The 18,711-nt window shown below is 40.2% G+C and overlaps 1 protein-coding gene across 1 annotated transcript in view; it reads left to right on the forward strand.

Annotated features, from left to right (window-relative positions):
* The first annotated feature begins 1,893 nt into the window (after positions 1 to 1,893).
* PON1 (paraoxonase 1) overlaps positions 1,894 to 18,711 on the forward strand; it is a 34,978-nt gene continuing 18,160 nt past the window's right edge. The window contains exons 1-4 of the mRNA XM_072784090.1: positions 1,894 to 2,096; positions 9,967 to 10,037; positions 11,613 to 11,668; positions 13,337 to 13,505. Of these exons, the coding sequence (XP_072640191.1) occupies positions 2,023 to 2,096; positions 9,967 to 10,037; positions 11,613 to 11,668; positions 13,337 to 13,505 (370 nt within the window). The 5' untranslated portion in view covers positions 1,894 to 2,022. The remainder of the gene's footprint in view (positions 2,097 to 9,966; positions 10,038 to 11,612; positions 11,669 to 13,336; positions 13,506 to 18,711) is intronic.

The following is an 18,711-nucleotide window of genomic DNA, read 5'->3' on the forward strand; positions in this document are numbered from 1 at the left end:
CACAGTCATAGGCTTGAGCTAGTTGTGTACATTTTGGAAACACTAGCAAAGTGATGATTTTTAAATCCAATGGAGTTGATGGGATTGCCTCATGAAAGAATGTAGAAAGAAATTTTAGAACAAGTTTTAGGGCTTCATCATTTAGAGGTCAGTGACAGGAGGGCCCTGCAAAGAAGATGAGGAAGGTAGGGGAAAAAATCAGGAGAGGGTGGATCACAGAATCCAAGAGAGGTAGTATTTGAAAAGGGCGTGGCAATTTGTAGTCAATGTGGTTACAAGTTGAGTATGGTTATAGAGGAGTAGTAACCACCAGATTTGGTAACATGGATATTATATTATTATATTAATAAGAGCAAATTCTATTCTTGAGTCAAAGGAACACAAGCTATTTTAGAATGGGTTAAATAGAGAATGAGAGATTAGAGATACTCCCTAAAGTTAGTTGCTGAACCAAACAATCATTTTCTTATACTCATAAACAATGAGGAAGAAATTTGGGCAGGGCTCAGCAGGTAGACTCTTCTGCTTCACATGGTGTCAACTGAGTGACTCAATGGTATTCATTTGGCGGCTGGACTAGTCTGGAGCGTCCAAGAAAGCTTAATTCATATGTCTGCCACCTTGATGTAGATGGTTAGAGGGCTGGCCACTTTCCCTCTCCACGTTTGGAAACTTTCCTGTGAAAACTCCAATGGGGTGATCAGATTTATTACGCAGAAGCTCAAGGTTTAAGAGCAAGTGTTCCAAGAGACAGGAGGTGGAAGATATTGCTCTCTAAGGCTGTCCCTGCAAACTTGAATAGCATCATTGTATTTTATGAGTTAAGGCATTCACAGAGTCAGCACCCACTTGAGGGGAGAGATCCTGTACCCACTTCTCGATAGGATAAGTATCAAAGATTTTGTGGTCATCATTACTCTGTTACAAGAGGTGATAAAATGGAAGCAGCAACTGGTGGCAAATCTTTCAGAGCTTTTTAAAAAAAACTGGAGAGAGGAACAGAGAAAGAGAGAAGAGTTAGAATGTGAGGTCAAAGAGCATTTACCCCAGAAAACTGTGACACTAGAGCACATTGGTATCTGATAGCATTATTCCAGAAAAGAGGAATAGATGGATGTTGCAGGAGAGAAAAGGTGCACGTGGGACCAACATCCTTGAGAAAGAAAGAAAGAAAGGCAATGGCTGGCATTTAGTAAAGCAGGAAATAGTTCTTTCATGGTAACAGAAGAGAAAGGAGACATTGGGTGCAGAGGCACCTCCCTTCTGGCCTTGCTTAGATGTCCCTGTAACTGAGGTTCCTGATCCCCATCCTGTAAATGACACCTCAGTATTCCTTATCTTTCATTCCCACTTTTTCTTTTCTATAGAATATGTGTACATCCATAATGGTTCCATGCATCACCTACAGCACTATATAGGCAGTAGTGTTACATCTGATGGATTTCTAGCACATAGCAGGTACTCAATAACTGTGCATGAGGGCCTGTAATGAATGAACATCACAGTGATGTATTTACTGAGCTGTAACGTCAGGAGTGTAGCTCAGAGATTGAGATGCTTGAAATCCAGATGTTTAATAGCAGTAGCCTGGGGAGAAGAAAGTGAGACCTTGGGGGGTCTAATCACAGTCCTTTCTTCCTCTGTGCCTTTATTCGCTGAGTCACGGAGATTACATTACATGAACTCCTCTGACCCACAGGGATTAGGACCTTGTGGCCACAAAGCAAGGGCTCATCGAAGCCTGGCTCTCTTTTCCCACAGCTCTCCATTTCCACCAACCAGCATGCTCTCCCCCTCTTGCCCAGTCTAGGCAACTGTTCCTCTCTTCTCTTTAAAGCCTCTGGGCAGCACACAGCTCCGGCCTCTGCTGCTGATCTCAAGCCAGTGCCCTGGTGCTGCGGAGAGGGAGGGGAGGGACGGGGAGGGCAATCCGGGCGGCCCTAACTGGGCTCAGGCTGCCACAGCTCAGTTTCCAACAGGCTGCGTCTCAGCCCGGCCCAGGCCTGCGTTCCTGTCCGAGCCATGGCAAAGCTGATGGTGCTCACCCTCTTGGGGCTGGGACTAGCGCTCTTCAGAGATCACCGGGCTTCTTATCTGTAAGTTGGGTTGTGGTGAGGGCTGCAGCCCGGGTCCTTCCCACCCCGCCAACCACAGGAAGGCCCCCTGGAAGTCGGGTGTAGTCTTTTTTAAAAAGTCCCAGGTAAGTTTTAGATGCACACCCCACAGGTTGAAAACATGTCCTTGTTCACGGCCGGAGACACGAAGTAAGGAGACAGTCATCACTGGTGTGATGGCCAAGTGGTTGGCATACACAAATTGATTTTTCATGAAGATCCATATGCCTATGAGATTCACTTCTCATTTTCACCTCTAAATAGATCACCGGACCTGGGATCTCCCTCTGATTATTGTGTTAGTTAGGGAAGGAGCTGCCTGGTCATGGCATAAATCTTTCCCAGCTTGGAGATTCTCAATTTGAGGCTACACGGAGACATAAAATGCCTGTGAAGCAGAGCAGGTGGGAGTAAACACACCCTGCAGGGGCCTGCTCTGACCCCTTACCCACTCCAGTTGGGTGAGGGAGTGGGGGTAGAAGGTGGCGGGTAGGAAAGAACCCTGGCACAGGTATTTGATGCCAGGGGTTCTTGCTCTGTCCCTTCCATTATGGGATCTTGGGCAAATCATTTTATATCTCTAACATTCCCTGCTTCAATAAGCCTGAACCAGTAAGACACACTCATATAGGAAGCTGCTAACACCCTGCCTGGGATATAGTAACTATTCAATAAATGTTAGTGTTTTGCTTTCCTTAAAGTACTTATAAACCATAGGTACTGTAAACAGGGTGGGAGGGGATGGTTAGTTTTTCAGAACATTTCAGTAGTTTCATGGTAACTTTACAGGGGTTCAAAGTCTAAAGACCATCTTCAGTCCTACGGTTTAGTCAATATCTAGTTATTTACCTAAAAGTAAAACATTACTAAAAATCAAATTGAACAGTTTAGACTTTTAAAAATCTTAGATGACCCTAAGCTTTCTTTCAGAACCACTTTTTACAAACTATTGGGTTTTTTCTTCTAATTATTGATTATTTTTGTAATCATGAACTGTTAGAGAAAAGTAACAGGTAGTGTGATTTGAGGTTCAAATCATGTAAAAATTATGGCTTGTCGATTTTCATTAAACATAGTACTATCAGATGCTAAAGGAGAATCCTTATATATACATATATATTTTTATTTTATTATATTTATTTAAATATGTATATCCCCCCCTGCATATATGTGAGTCATGGTATTATCCTGGGATGAAAATAAATGAGATATAAAGATCTAACACTCCTTCTAGGCTTTATCCTTTCAATTCTTCATCTGTACCTGGTTTTGTTCTCCCCCCACTTTTCCCATGGCCCCACACCAAAATGTTTTCCAAAGGATTACAGATCTGCCAGGAAGGAGTGAGGGTTTGTCTTTCTGGTTTACCTTTCTTAATTTATGCTGAGAATGGAGACTGTAGGCATGGTGTATATGTTTTTGTGTAAAAGCATAGCTTTACTACCCCAACCCTGAAAAGTTTCTCTCTCAACATGTGGTCTTAGCTTATATGATTCAACTTTAATATTTCCCCAACTGTGTTCCTTAAAGCATGAGCTACAAGATTTGCTCCACAAAAAAAACCCCATATTCTTTGGACACATAAATTTGGGAAATGTCTATTATAGCCTTTTCCTGGAGACTGGCAGTGCACTCTGGCATATTGAAAAGCTTTGAAAATTCCTTCAGCTACAAAACAAAACAAAACAAAACAAAACAAATTTTGCTTTAAGTCATCATTTCACAGACTTATCAGCCCACACCTCATTCCCTTTTGGTACCATTTATAAACATTCTGTCAAACTCTCTGGGATATGGTTTGAAAAGGACTATTCAATAGCATTGACTTGCACCAAGACAAAGTTCAACCTCAAAATGTTGGGACCTATCCTTAGGTAGCAAGGGGACCTGGGCCTTGTTTCTGGGCCTCTAACTTGATTCTGATTTTTCTGAAAGGACCAAAGTATGATATGATAATAGCCCAACATAACATCAGTCTCTGCAAGTCCCTTTGTTGGCCTTGCCTGTGGTTTCCTGATGTGGATAGCATGTCTGCAGGAGATGCTTTGCTGTGGGGCTGCCTCAGTGGGAAGACCTGGAGTCTGGTTTGGAATTCAGAACTTACTGCTTTATTTTCAGCACCTGGGTCCAGTGAATGGGGAGGGGACCTTAGTCCTTAAACTTCTACCTGTATGGCTAAGATTAAAACACAGGAAACTAATAGATGTTAGTGAGGATGCAGAGAAAATGGAACCCTGTTAGACTATTAGGAATGCAAAATGGTACAGTCACTCTAGAAAAAAATATGGAGATTCCTTAAAAAGTTAAAAAAGAACTATCTTATGACCCAGCAATTGCACCACTACATATTTACCCAAAGGATGCAAAAGTTCAGATTTGAAGGAGTACATACACCCCAATGTCTATAGCAGTGTATTCAGTAGCCAAAACAATGGAGAGAGCTCAAATGTCCATCAACAGATGAATGGGTAAAGAAGATGTGGCATATACATACAGTGGAATATTACTCAGGCATCAAACAGAATGAACTTTTGCCATTTGCTACAATGTGGGTGGAGCTAGAGTGTATTATGCTAAGTGAAATAAGTCAGAGAAAGACAAATACCATATGATTTCACTCATATATGGAATTGAAGAGAACAGATGAACATATAGGAAGGGCAGGGGAAAGGAGAGAGGAGAGGGTAATAAACTAAAAGAGACTGTCAAGGATAGACAACAAACTGAGAGTTGATGGAGGGAGGTGGTGGGGGATGCGCTAGATGGGCGATGGGTATTAAGGAGGCCGCCTGTTGTGATGAGCACTGGGTGTTGTATGTAAGTGATTTATCATTGAATTCTACGTCAGAAACCAATATTGCACTGTAGGTTAACAAGGTAAAATTTAAATTTTAAAAATCCCACTTAAAAATGAAAAAAAAAACCCATCTACCTGTAATCAGACAACTGAGAAGGGAAGACGAAAGTGGGAGTGAGATGAACCAACCTTTGGTTTTAGAAGGGAAAGGGAATCTAGAAGAACCTGGGGAATAGGAGCAATGCAGGGCCAAGAGGAGGGTGGTAATGGAGGATGGGAGCAGCCCAGACTTGAGAAGGAAGGGAAATTGCACCCACTGTTTGAAAGGCCCTAAAGCCTCAGTCTTCAAAGGGGCTGTGGACCAGATGCATGAACATCAGTTGGGAGCTCCCTCTAGTTGCACAATCTCAGGCCTCATCCCACTCTATTGAATCCAAATCAGCACTATTTAAGGAATTCCCCAAGGGATTTATAGGTAGTTCTTAAAAGGACATTCAAATCCTGTTAAAACTAGATCAAGAGATCTGGAGAAGCAGTAAATTACTTTTGTTACCATTTAGAGGTAAGGCCCTCAAGTCCCAGAGAAGATCATGAATCTGCCCCAGGAAGACAAGGGAAGAGAGTAGTCCCGAGGCTCCCAAGGGGAGCAAGCCAAAGCCCCACAGTGGAAACACCCTTTTTGCTTCAGAGATAGGTATACAGGAGGAGGGCAGGTTCACTTGAGATTGTACAGGTCTGGGTTAGAGGGAACTTGTGAAAGGATTCAAATGATGTCTCGAGGGGGGTAACTGATGCTTTCGAGGTGATAACAGCCCAGAGGAAGGAGCTGAGAGAGCTCCTCTGGATCAGTAGTCTCCCCTGCCCATCTTTGTAGTCCTCTGTTGTGACCTTGTAGGCTGTGCACGTGCAAATCCAAGGCATGCCTTGGACTAATTGATAGAAACAGCGCCCTGGGGGAGTGGAATGTGGCATCTGTGTGGCAACTTCCCCATTTCTAAATTGCTGCTTATAACGTGGGAGACACTGTTTCCTTTCAGTAGAAGGAGATTGCAAAGCCTTAGCATTTCAGCACCCCACACCCACTCCACACTCCACGCCACAGTGGGAAGAGGGCATTGGTGGATTCCAGCAGACCTGGCCTGGATGCCATTTCTGCAACTTCCAAGTCACTTTACCATGCTGACCCTATCTCTCCACCCAAAACTTATGGGATAATAATACATATCACAGTAGGATAAATATGAAATCTGGCACATGAAAGTTACATATGTTAGCTTTTATTTTTGCCATATGCTATTGCAAAAATCCACCTATGAATGATCCACCTAATGAGTGATATTTGAATATATATTAGGATAATACCTCATGTGACCCTAGGCTAAGGTTGTATAAATAACTCTCCAGCCTTTTCTATTCATGCAACTGATACCACTTTCTCCATCTGGTGCACCAGCCTAGTATTTCCACAAAACAACTCAGCAGACATCTGCAGAGTACCTTGTCTCTGCCACCACTGGGTTCTTGCTGGGTCACAGGGGTAAATAGGATGCAGTATTCGCTCACAGATCCCAGAGTTTACTATGAGCAACAAGACCAAAAACTGATAACTGCAAAACAATAGGTAAGAGACTTGCTAGACGTATATATGTGGTGGCTAATGAGGCTAAAGGAGTTGTTAATCCTATCACAGAAGTCCAGGAGGAGCTACAGAAAGGCATGAGGAGGAGTCTTCCCCCGCAGGGTGAGGAGCTATGGACCTTCTAGGTGGAAGGAGAAGTGTGAACAAATGCAAAGAAGTGTGACAATAATATAGAGAAAAGGGCCCTGTACCATGACACCTCATTTCAGATCCCAACTCTATCCTTTTAAATAATCAACAACATAACTTCTCCATGTCTCAGTTTTCTTACCTACCAATCAACCAAAATATTAATCGTTGCCTCAAAAGTGACAAGGAGATTAATTGGGGCAGTATGTATTAGAGCCCTTAGCATAGGGCTTGGCACACAGTAGATCCCAATAGGGAAAATTGGTTGAATGAGGAGTGTATATAGTGGCAGAAAGTAGACTGATGAGGCTGCATATGGCCCCAAGGAAAGTTCCAGAGTGGATTTCCTAATGCATAAACTAAAGATCCTTACTTTCTTTTCTAAGAAGCAAGCACATATTTGCGAAGGATAATTCACAGTAGGGATTGTGTGATTTCTGGCCAGACCTCAGAGGCCTTATGAATCAGGAACACATCTCACACATTATACCATCATACCTTAGACCTGGGACATTTGGACCTAACAAGCCCTTGATCAGATATTTCCTGGTCATGGAGATTAAGATAGAAAAATATGAACTAGGTTATCATAACACAGAATTGTCTTCTGGTGATTCCTCCAGTTTCAAGCAGTGTTACCTGTACATTCTGAGCAGAGGATTGAGTGTGAGCTTTGCATTCTTAATGAGTTCCAGTCCCAAGTCAGCCACTTCATAACCTCGTGGATTTGGAAAGCCACTTAATCTTCGTCATCCAGAAAGTAGGGAAAGTAATACCCCAGGGAGGTGTTTGAAGATTAAATGAGGGTATATACAGAACCTCAATTGTAGTAGCAATGATTATTCTGTTGAGATATGAGTGTTTTCTGGCCACAAACATGAACTCCAAGCAACTGAGTGCTGACTTCATGCCTCCTTAGCTACCCTGGGCTCCAGGCAGCTGTGATTATTCTATTCTTTCCTGGTTAGAGATTGTTTTCCATGTGAGAGAAGCCTGCAGTAGGATAGGAGCTGATCTGTTGAGCTGATCTGTTGTGCTTTTTCTCTGCCTTCTATGATCCCATCATGTTTGATGGGCCTTGTGAGCCAGGCAGTGCACCTGTTCTTCCTGTGTGGTTTTGACTCTGAGAAAAGCTAATTTGGCTGTCCTTGGTATTTTTCACAAGTCTTGACCCACTCAAAAAAGTTTAAAACAAAATATAATGAAATATGCTTCAAAATAATCTGAAAGAAGTAGAGAGTGGGTCAGAGTAGAGATGAAACAGGACTGATCATGTATTGATAAATGTTGAAGAAGGTGATGGGAACAGTAAATTCATTACACTATGTTATCTACTCTGGGTGTCGTTTTTATATCCTATAGAAAAAAATAAAAAAGTTTAAAGCAAAAAAAAAAAAAAAACAAAAAAAAAACAAAAAACCAACAAGTCTTGGCCCACTCAGTGATTTCACATCTTTGAATCTCTTCTGTGTCACTTTTTAAATTGTTTTGTATAGGACCTGTACCTTTCCCATCGTTTGTGCTGGTCTTTAGAATCCCCTGTGGCACTTTACAGATATTCACTGAGATTTCTCTAGACTAATATTTTTCAGAATGGTGATTCACAAATCAATTTTAGTAGACTATGGCCAGCATTTTAAAATGAACGAAATAGAATTGAATAGAAAAGCTAAAAATGTATTACATGCATTCGGGTATTCTTTTGTGAACCTGTTTTAGGGGTGTGTGTGTATGTGTGTGTGTGTGTGTGTGTTTCATGCAAAATGCTTTCCAAATGCATCATCACTTTCCCTTTATTTCTTTATTGTGAACTTTCCCATTTTTTAAAATACCCCATAGTGGAGCACCTGCGTGGCTCAGCAGTTGAACGTCTGCCTTCGGCTCAGGATGTGTTCACAGGGTCCTGGGACTGAGTCCTGCATCGGACTCTCTACAGGGACCCTGATTCTCCCTCTGTCTATGTCTCTGCCTCTCTCTTGGTGTTTGTCATATATAAATAAATAAAATATTAATAAAAATATAAAATAAATAAATTAAATACTCCATAGTTTCTCAGGTCATAGGGGGCAGATCCCAACTTTCCCTTGCAGCTGGATTTGTAAATTCAGGTTCATCATTCAGGGAACCACCCTCTACTGACAGGCCAGGACTTCCCCATCTACTCATTTACCTTTGGAGCTCTAGCACCCAGCTGGTGGGTCTCTACTCTGGTTATGCTTCAGGACAAACTGGGGTGCTTTAACAAAACTGATTGCTAGACCCCCCCCCCCCCCACCTGGTAGATCAGATCCTAACCGTGAGATTGATGGACAGTGCCATGGTGGTAGGAACATGTTACATTTTTTTTTTCTAAATGAAAGGATGAAAGATGAAGCACCCCAAATTCCTATTATTTTCTACTATCTTAAGAATTTTATCCAGAGTGCCCCCTGGCCCATCCTCTTCCTCTGTGAGACTAAATTATCAGTAAGGCAAGTGAATAATTTCTCAGCTTATTTTTAACCAAATAATATTTCTGAGCATTCTTAGATAGTTGTAGCTACTCACTAAGACCATATTATATAATTAGTTCTAAAAAATATGTGATCGTTTACATCTTTTGTCCTTGCTGACATTGTGGGCTAGTTCTTTTAAATGCCTCAGCAATAGTTTTGCTCTGCTCCTTCTCCCATCTGTCCTTTTCCCTCTGTCCTTCCCTCAAATGTTCCCTGCCATGTTTATGCACTCAGTGTGTGTGTGTGTGTGTGTGTGTGTGTGTGTGTGTGAAATGTCTTTATATGCTGGCTTTGGGTGTGATTTTCTGAAGTTATAAATCCTTTAAGCACACCTGTGGTTTTCAGGTGACACACCTCAAAGCAGATGCCCAGTCCAGGCTTTGGAGCCAGAGTGGGCAGATGGGTAGGAGGCCCATCTGTCAGCAGCCGGAACAGATCAATGGAGTAAATTGGAACCATGTTGCTATTTAACCCAAATTTCCACATAGGACTCCTTACACAGCTGATGAAATAGTTCCTATTCCTCCTGCCAAAGTGCACAGAGCTCTGGAGAGGACACTATGTATTTCCTTTGTGGATCCATCCACCTCTGCTAAATAAACCCTGAATGTACCCAGCGGCACCATGGTTCTTGCTCTGGCCTTGTCCCGTAGAATTGCTCACACTTTAGGGACCACTAATCCTGGGGTTGAAATCCAGGCAGAGGCCAGTCGAGGAGAACTTTATTGGCAGCTTCTTTTGCAACTTAATTATAAATTTCTGAATAGTTCTATTCCTTTTTTTCTTCCCCAGAACACGACTCAATGCTTTCCGAGAAGTAACCCCAGTAGAACTTCCTAACTGTAATTTAGTTAAAGGAATAGGTAAGTATGTGACAGGACGAAGTAAGGGCATTATTTGAATGCCCACCTTCAAATAAAGTAGACAGTTATATGGCTCAACCAACAAAAAATATATGCATTTCCACTGGTGTTAAAATTGTGGTCATTGAAACTTGCTGTATTATCTTGCTATTTATTTGGTTAATAACCTGCTTAATTTTGTTCAAAAACAGAACCGGGAGAGAATGATTAAGTCAGTAGTTAATTATAAATACCAACATACTTGACTTTTGACTTCACCAACATATGGCCAAAGTATTAAGTTTTTCATAGTTTGTTTTTGTTTGGTCACGTTAGCAAGAACAATAGTGGAAATAATGTTTAATTTTATGGTAATACGACCTGAGGAGATTCCAGGGGAAGGCAGAGGAAGGAGAAAAAGCAGTGAGTAAAGGGAAAAATTTTTAAAAGCCCTCACAACCTTAGCAGTTACCACCAGGTTTACCCTCACACATCTCTCTTTTAATGTAGGAGAGGAATATTTTTCCCAGAAGTTCTCAGCAGATTTCCCTTCAGATCTCATTAGTCAGAGATAGACAACAGGCTGGTGCCCTAGCTGCAAAGGAAGCTGGGAAAGTAATTATCGGGCTTCCATTGTGGAAGGCAGGCCCTGTCAGCAAAGATAAAAGGCTAAGGGAATAGCAGCTGGTAAGCAACCAACAGGGAGTGTCACAGGACTCAAGTCCCCATCTGGTTTCAGCCAACCACTTTTGTTATTTGAGGACAACTTGTTTGAGATCCATGCTTTTGTTATGTTTTGTTTTGCTTTGTTTAGAATCACTTATTGCGGTTGACTAAGGTTGGAAAGGCTAGACCATGTGACTTATTCAGTCAGCAACAATAAGTTTGGCCAGATACCTCACAGTGCAATCTTACTTTAGAAAATAAATATGTTATTGATATTAGATATCACTGGATATTTGAAAAACAAACAACTCCACTGAGAGTACCAATCAAAAATCTCATTTGTCTCTAGGTTGATTGAGACTTTTAAAATTTACATGTACTTAAGATATAATTAACTTGGTGATATTTTACTGATGTATATAATTAATAGTAGATCCATATTTTGCATATGAAATGCGTCTCCATTTTAACGGAAGCATTTGGAAGATTCCAATATTCCAATATATATTTGGAATATATATATATTCCAATATATATTTCCAATATGGTTCTCAAAGAATTTATTGGGTTTGGAATTAAATATTAACATATATTGGTAGTTTATGCTGTTGTTAGCAAAACAGCAAGCTATTTTCAAATTATCATATTTTTATAAATTTTGTGAATTTCTGAACTTTAAGAGATTCCAGACTCTCTGGAAAAAGTTCTAGTCCATTAATTAAAAAAAATATATATTAAGTGTAAATGTTAATTACACTTAATTATGTCAATGTCTTCTGATTTTTATATAATCCTATCAGTCAACTTGAATAACTAAATGAAAGAGTTCATTATTCTGAATCTATCAAATAAGAGGAAGGGTGATAAAGGATCACTAGTACCCTGCAATCACCTACAACAATCTGTACTGACTATTCTCTTTCCTGGCAGAAACTGGCTCTGAAGACTTGGAGATACTTCCTAATGGACTAGCTTTCATTAGCTCTGTAAGTTGTTTCCTTTTTTTTATGGTACTCTACACCATCTTCTGGAACCAGCAGCTTAAGTCTTTTGTGTAAGCCTGCTGTTTACCAATGCCCACCTTCAAATAAAACAGGCAGTTGTATGGTTCAACAAACAAACAATACATGCATTTACACCAGTGTTAAAATTATGGTTGTATGCCTTCTATGCATATTTGTATTCCTGTGTGTACACCGAACTCTAATACTACTTTATCTTTCATTGTAGCAATTTGTGAGTCCAATGAGTTCAAGAATGGCTTTCCATCAATGGTCTATCCCTTGAAGCACTTAGGTGGTATAGTCAAATATTTACTAAACTGGGCTTATGTTTATGTATATATATATCCCCTCACATGTCATTTAGATTTTACATTTTTTTCACACTTTTCTTTTTTTTTCACACTTTTCAAAATAAGCTCTTTCATATAAAATCGTTGTTATACCATTTCACAATTTCCACACTTTGAAGAGTGAAGCCACCGCGTTTGTTGAACTTCTGCATACAAAGCACTATGGTAGTGACATAGATCAAAACAAGTCAACACCCGCTGCTGCCTGTTATTTATTTAGTCAGTTTTCTCTTATGAAGATGGACTAATCAACTTCTATAGCAGTGACTTGTAACCCCCCCTCCGCCTTTTTAAGCAACAGAATAACATATTCCAAGCAAAATCTTATAAGGGACCCCAACATCTAAAACAAAAAACAGCTGTATTGTTCTAATTGAAGGCTAAGAAAGAAGTTGTTGCTGGAAGGTTAAGAAAGAAGTTGTTGCTGGGTTCACTAGACTTCCCCGAAAATTCTGTCATTAAGATAGTTGCAAGGAACTTGCCAGGAGATTAATAAAAACCATAACCATGGGACGCCTGGGTGGCTCAGCAGTTAAGCGCCTGCCTTCCAGCTCAGGGCGTGATCCTGGAGTTCTGGGATCAAGTCTCGCATCAGGCTCCCTGCATGGAGCCTGCTTCTCCCTCTGCCTGTGTCTCTGCCTTCTCTCTCTCTGTGTGTGTCTCTCATGAATAAATAAACAAAATCTTAAAAAAAAAATAAAAACTGTAACCAAGGTGCCTCGTTAGCCCAGTAGACAGTGTGTCAATCTCATAAAAAGCATAACCAATGTTCTCTCCATATTTCCTGCTTATATGATTGAAGCCCATTAGCAATCACCCATTTGGTCTACTTTTCCATTTTTTATCTTTCTCATGACTTAGAAACTGTGGTATGGGGCACATATGGCTCTGCTGCTGGTGATAGAATGGTCCTGCCTGTGTGTTGTGTAGGTGGCCTGGTGGAGCATGTGGCTTCTGGAACCCCCATGGGCCTATTGCACCAACCAACCAAGAGGCTTCCCATGTGGCCCTATGACCTGAAGCAGACAGTATGAACCCATGTGCCATCTACCACCTTAATCAGCTTTTTTTTTTTTTTTTTTTTTTTTTTAGATTCTATTTATTCTTAAGAGGCAGAGACACAGGCAGAGGGAGAAGCAGGCTCCATGCAGGGAACCCGACGTGGGACTTGATCCTGGATCTCCAGGATCACACCCCGGGCTGCAGGCGGCACTAAACCACTGCGCCTCTGGAGCTGCCCCCTTAATCAGCTTTTGAAGTATGTGTAATATGCCTGTTTTTCCCCTTCATGTTTTATAAGGGATTAAGATATCCTGGAATAAAGAGCTTTGAACCTGATAAACCTGGCAAAATGCTTCTAGTGGACCTGAATGAAGAAGATCAAACAGTGTTAGAACTGAAGATCATTGGAAGTAAATTCGATGAGTACTCATTTAACCCTCATGGGATTAGCACATTCACAGATGAAGGTAATGATATTTAATGTTTATAAAAACAAAACCAGAGGATCCCTGGATGGCTCCGCGGTTTGGTGCCTGCCTTCCGCCCAGGGCATGATCCTGGGGAGCCGGGATTGAGTCCCACATCGGGCCGCCTGCATGGAACCTGCTTCTCCCTCTGCCTCTGTCTCTGCCTCTCTCTCTCTCTCTGTCTCTCTCTGTCTCTCATGAATAAATAAATAAAATCTTAAAAAACAAAAACAAAAACAAAAAAAACAAAATCAAAGGCACCTGGGTAGCTCAGTGATTGAGCATCTCCCTTCAGTTCAGGTAGTAATTCCTGGGTCCTGGGATCAAGTCCCACATCCGGCTCCCTATAGGGAGCCTGCTTCTCCCTCTGCCTATGTCTCTGCCTCTTTCTGTGTGTCTCTCATGAATGAATGAATGAATAAACGAATAAATAAATAAATCTTTAAAAAAAATAAAAACAAAACCAAATTTTAAAAAATGTTTAAAAGTGAATTATTTTCTCTCATTCAACTAAAGTTTAATCATGATTAATGTTACTATTCTGTTAAACGTATCCCTTGTGTTAATGAAACATAACCACTCTGATGCTTGAGTATGCTAAAATACTTAAGATTTGTAAAGCACTTATTTTTAAAAATACCAACATTCACATTATCCCTATAATTACTACAGCAATAATATTTAGCCCTGATCATTATGGGTTTTCCATTTTGAACAATTTTATGGATCTGGGAATTTATAGGGATAGATTTTTCTAACTGAAGGCATCTGCCAATGCCTATATCCACTGACAGAAAGTTGCTGTGGCCAGTTTTCTCTCAGCCCTGTCAGCTTCAGTGACTTTCTGTCCACTAGTTCCTCTGTTTTGTCTGCAAACTACTTCCCCACATCTCAAAACTATCAACATATTGCCCGCATCCATTATGCCTTCCTCCCATTTCTTCCTTTGTACTTGTAGCCATTTCCTTGGTCTCTACATGAATTCTCAACCCCAGCTGCACACAGAAACCCCTGTGGGATTTGACATCAACTGCATTTCTTTTTTCTTTTTACCTTGTGACCCCTTGTTTCTCCAGCCCTCTACTCCCTGCCTCTGGCAACCACCAATCTATGAATTTTGTATTTTCCTTTTAGGATTTAATTCTACATATAAAAAGAGATCGCATGCTTTAGTTTTTCTGTGATTTATATCACTTAGCATAGTGCCCATGAGGCCCATCCATTTTGTCACAAATGGCAGGATTTTGTTCTTTTTTTTATGGCTGAACATATTCCTCTGTGTGTTTCTGTATGTGTGTATTTATTCATCCATTCATAGACACTTAGGTTGTTTCCATGTCTTGACGACTGTAAATAAGACTGCAGTGAACATGGGGGAGCATATATCTTTTCAAGCTAGTGTTTTAGTTTTCTTTGGATCAGTACCCAAAATGGAATTCTTGGATTGTATGGTAGTTCTATTTTAATTTTTCAAGGAAACTCTGTAGTGTTTTTCATAGTGTTTTTCATGCACCAGTTTGCATTCCCAACAACGGAGCATGAGGGTTCCTTGTTCTCCACATCCTTGCCAACACTTGTTATTTCTTGTGTTTTTAATAATAGCCATTCTAACTGGTGTGAGCTGGTATCTTGTTGTGGTTTTGATTTGCATTGCCCTGATGATTAATGATGGTGAGCATCTTTTCTTGTACCTGTTGGCTCTCTGTATGTCTTCTTTGGGAAAACATCTTTTCAGATCTTCTGCTTATTTTATTTTGCTTTTTAAGATTTATTTATTTATTTATTTATTTATTTATTTATTTATTTGAGAGAGAGAGAGAGGGAGGGAGAGAGAGAGAGAGAGAGACACACACATCATGAGTCAGGGGAGAGGCAAAGGAAGAGAGAGAAAAATCCTGAAGCAGACTCCTCCCTGAGCACAGAGCCCAACACGGGTCTCAATCCCAGGACCCTGGGGTCATGACCTGAGCCAAAATCAAGAGAAGGACACTTAATCAATGAGCCACCCAGGTGCCCTTCTTCTGCCTATTCTAAAATCAGATTTTTTTGGATTGTTTTTCTATATGCGTTCTTTTTATATTTTGGATATTAACTCCTTAATCAGATCTATACTTTGCAAATATTCATTTCCATTCTGTAGGTTGCCATTTCATTTTGTTGATGGTTTCCTTTGCTGTGCAGAAGCTTTTTAGTTTGATGTAGTTCACTTTGATTTTGCTTTTGTTGCTTTTGCTTTCGGTGTCAGATTTAAAGGGATCATCAGCAAGATCTATGTCAAAGAACTTACTGCCTATGTTTTCTTCTAGTAGTTTTATGGTTTCAGGTCCTCTATTCAAGTCTTTAATCTACTTTGAGTTAACCTCTGTGTATGATATAAAATAGTGTTTGAGTTTCATTCTTCTATATGTGGCTGTCCAGTTTTCCCAACATGATTTATTGAAGAGACTGGACTTTCCCTATGGTATATTCTATATTCTTGGCTTCTTTGTCATAGATTAATTTAATTATACACACATATAATTAATTATATATGTGTCATTTTATGAGTTTATTTCTGGGCTTTCTATTCTGTTCCACTGATCTATGTGTCTGTTTTTATGCCAGTATCACACTGTTTGAATTTCTATAGCTTTGTAATATAGTTAGAAAGCAAGGAGTTCAAGATTGACTTGGTTTGGGTTTTTGTGTGTGTGTATGGTTTCATACAAATTTCCAGGTTATGTGTTTTTTTTCTGTGAGAAATGCCATTGGAATTTGGATAGGGATTGCACCGAATCTATAGATTGCTGGACAGACATTTTAACAACATTCTTCCATTTCATAAGCATTCAATAGCTTTCCATCTGTTTGTATTTTCTTCAATTTCTTTCACTAATGTCGTATAGTTTTCAATATATAGGTCTTTCACTTCCTTGTTTAAATTTATTCCTAAGTATTTTATTCTTTTTGATGCATTTGTAAATGGGATTATTTTATTTCTCTTTCTGATAGTTCACTATTAGTGTATAGAAATGTAACAGATTTCGTGTATTGATTTTGTATCCTGCAACTTCACCAAGTTTGTTTAGTGGTTTTTAACAGCAGGGAGTTTTAAAAAACCTAATGACCAGATCCCAGGCCCAAATATTCTGATTCAATCAGTCTGAGGAAGCTCTGGGTGGCAGGACTTGTTAGAAGTTCTCCAGCTGATAGAATGTAAAGTTGGGGTTGAGAACTGCATCTATAGTCATGGCCTCCATCGTCTCAGCAGACAGTCGCTCCTTCGTCGTTCTTCCAGACTTGCCCCATTGTGGGTGACTAAAACTGCTGCCTTGAAAGTCATCAGCAATGCCCTTTTAACAAACCTTCTCTCTTGCAGCTCACCTGCCCTCCCAACCCCCTCCCTCCCTTCTTTCCTTTCTTCCCTCCTTCTTTCCTCCACCTCATTTATGCTGTTGACCATTTTCTCCTTCAAGTAAATTGCTCCTCCCTGATATTCCAATATACTAATCTATCATAGTTCAGATCCAACTGCAGGCTTCTCTTCCTGTTCACTGTTTTGTCACTCGTTTCAAATTTTCTGGACATTCCCCAAAAGCCTCATCTTTTGCCTCCTCCTTATTTGCTCTATTTCAGAAAGTTCAACCAAGTCATACCTGTTAGCTGTGCCTACTTTCTGGGAGTATTTTATTAATGGGGTATTCTTTTTTTTTAATCAGCTCTTCAGTTCCATTCCTTCAAGCTTACTAGATTATTCTATTTGAGTTCCTCTCCTCTAGCTGCTTTAAACTCAATATGTTGAAAACTGATTTTCTATCCTTTTATCTTTCCTTCCTTACCTTTCTACCCCCATGACATCTCTTCTTTTATATATACTTATATAGTTCCCTTTCAGTGATCTCCACACCCATTTATCAACATTATATTTTATTTTAAAACAGTTGGGTATTGTACATTTTAAAAATAAAAGGGAGTAATATTATGCAAGCCCTTCTGTAAAGTGCTTTCGCATTTAACATCACATTATGGACTCCTTCCTACGACAGTGCATTTAGAGCTCCTTTGCAATGGCTGTTTAGGATTCAGATGCATGGGAGTGCAGTAATGTAGTTCTTCTGTTGATGGATATTCAGTCTGTTTCTGCCTTTATGCTCATTGCAAACAATGCCAAAATAAACATTCTTGTATATATATCTTCTGTGAATATTTCCTTAGGATAAAGACCTAGAGGTAGAATCTGCTGTACAAAACATGGATCTGGGTTTCAGTGCTCACTTATGTTTGATTTTTCATTCCTCAGCCATCATCAAGGGCTTTTGATACTTCTGGTCAAATGTTCCTATATACTTTCCTGCCACTTGTCAGCGCGATTCCTCTGGCCCAGTCCCTTCTCCCCACACACCTGGTTTACTGCTGCTCCAAGGCCCAGTGAGTAAGCCCTGGATCCTCACCCTAAGCCCTAACAAGACTGGCCTTCCTTTCTACCTTTATGGCTGCAGGCTTCCTACTCTTTCTTTCATTTACTCTACTCCATCCACAACCTCACTATTAAGAGATGTACCAAGAAAGCTCCTGCCTCAGGCCCTTGGTATACTCTCCTCCCTCACCTGGGAATGCTCTTTCTCCAGATACTAATGTGGCTTGGTCTCCTCTATCATTTAGGTTTCTGCTTTAACATCACTTCATCAGACCTTCCCCGTCATGAAGAAAACAGCTTATTACTCCTCATTCCTTTATCTCATGTTATTTTCCCTTTGTAGCACTTAATACCAGTTAAAATAAACACTTGTTTGTTCAGTGGCCTAACTACCAGAAGCCTCCTGGTTGCTTCTCTGTTTAAATATCTTCAGTTCAACCTACTACACTTTGCATTGTTTTTCTTTAAACACCAATTTGGCCATATCAAAGTTTCCAAAGATTTCTGCTTCTTAAAGCAAAGACTGTAATAATCTAACTTCACTTGCCAACTCTAATCACACCTTCTTAACCACTTAGATTGGTCTCTTTTATGCCTTAAAGCTGTACTGACTCATGGAAGCTGCTTCCCTCTGATAGCATCTCTCAGGTGTTCTTTTTATGGAATTTATCATTTTACACTGTGTGAATTATACCTGACCACACCTTCTCATGTACGTGTTCTCCACATCTTTTATCTCTTTTATCTCAACTCTGCATCTTGCTGAGACCATTTGCAATAGAAAGCTTAACAAGCTCTTTTGAGTTTTAG

Source organism: Canis lupus, chromosome 18 (assembly GCF_048164855.1).
Source record: "Canis lupus baileyi chromosome 18, mCanLup2.hap1, whole genome shotgun sequence".
Lineage (NCBI taxonomy): Eukaryota > Metazoa > Chordata > Mammalia > Carnivora > Canidae > Canis > Canis lupus.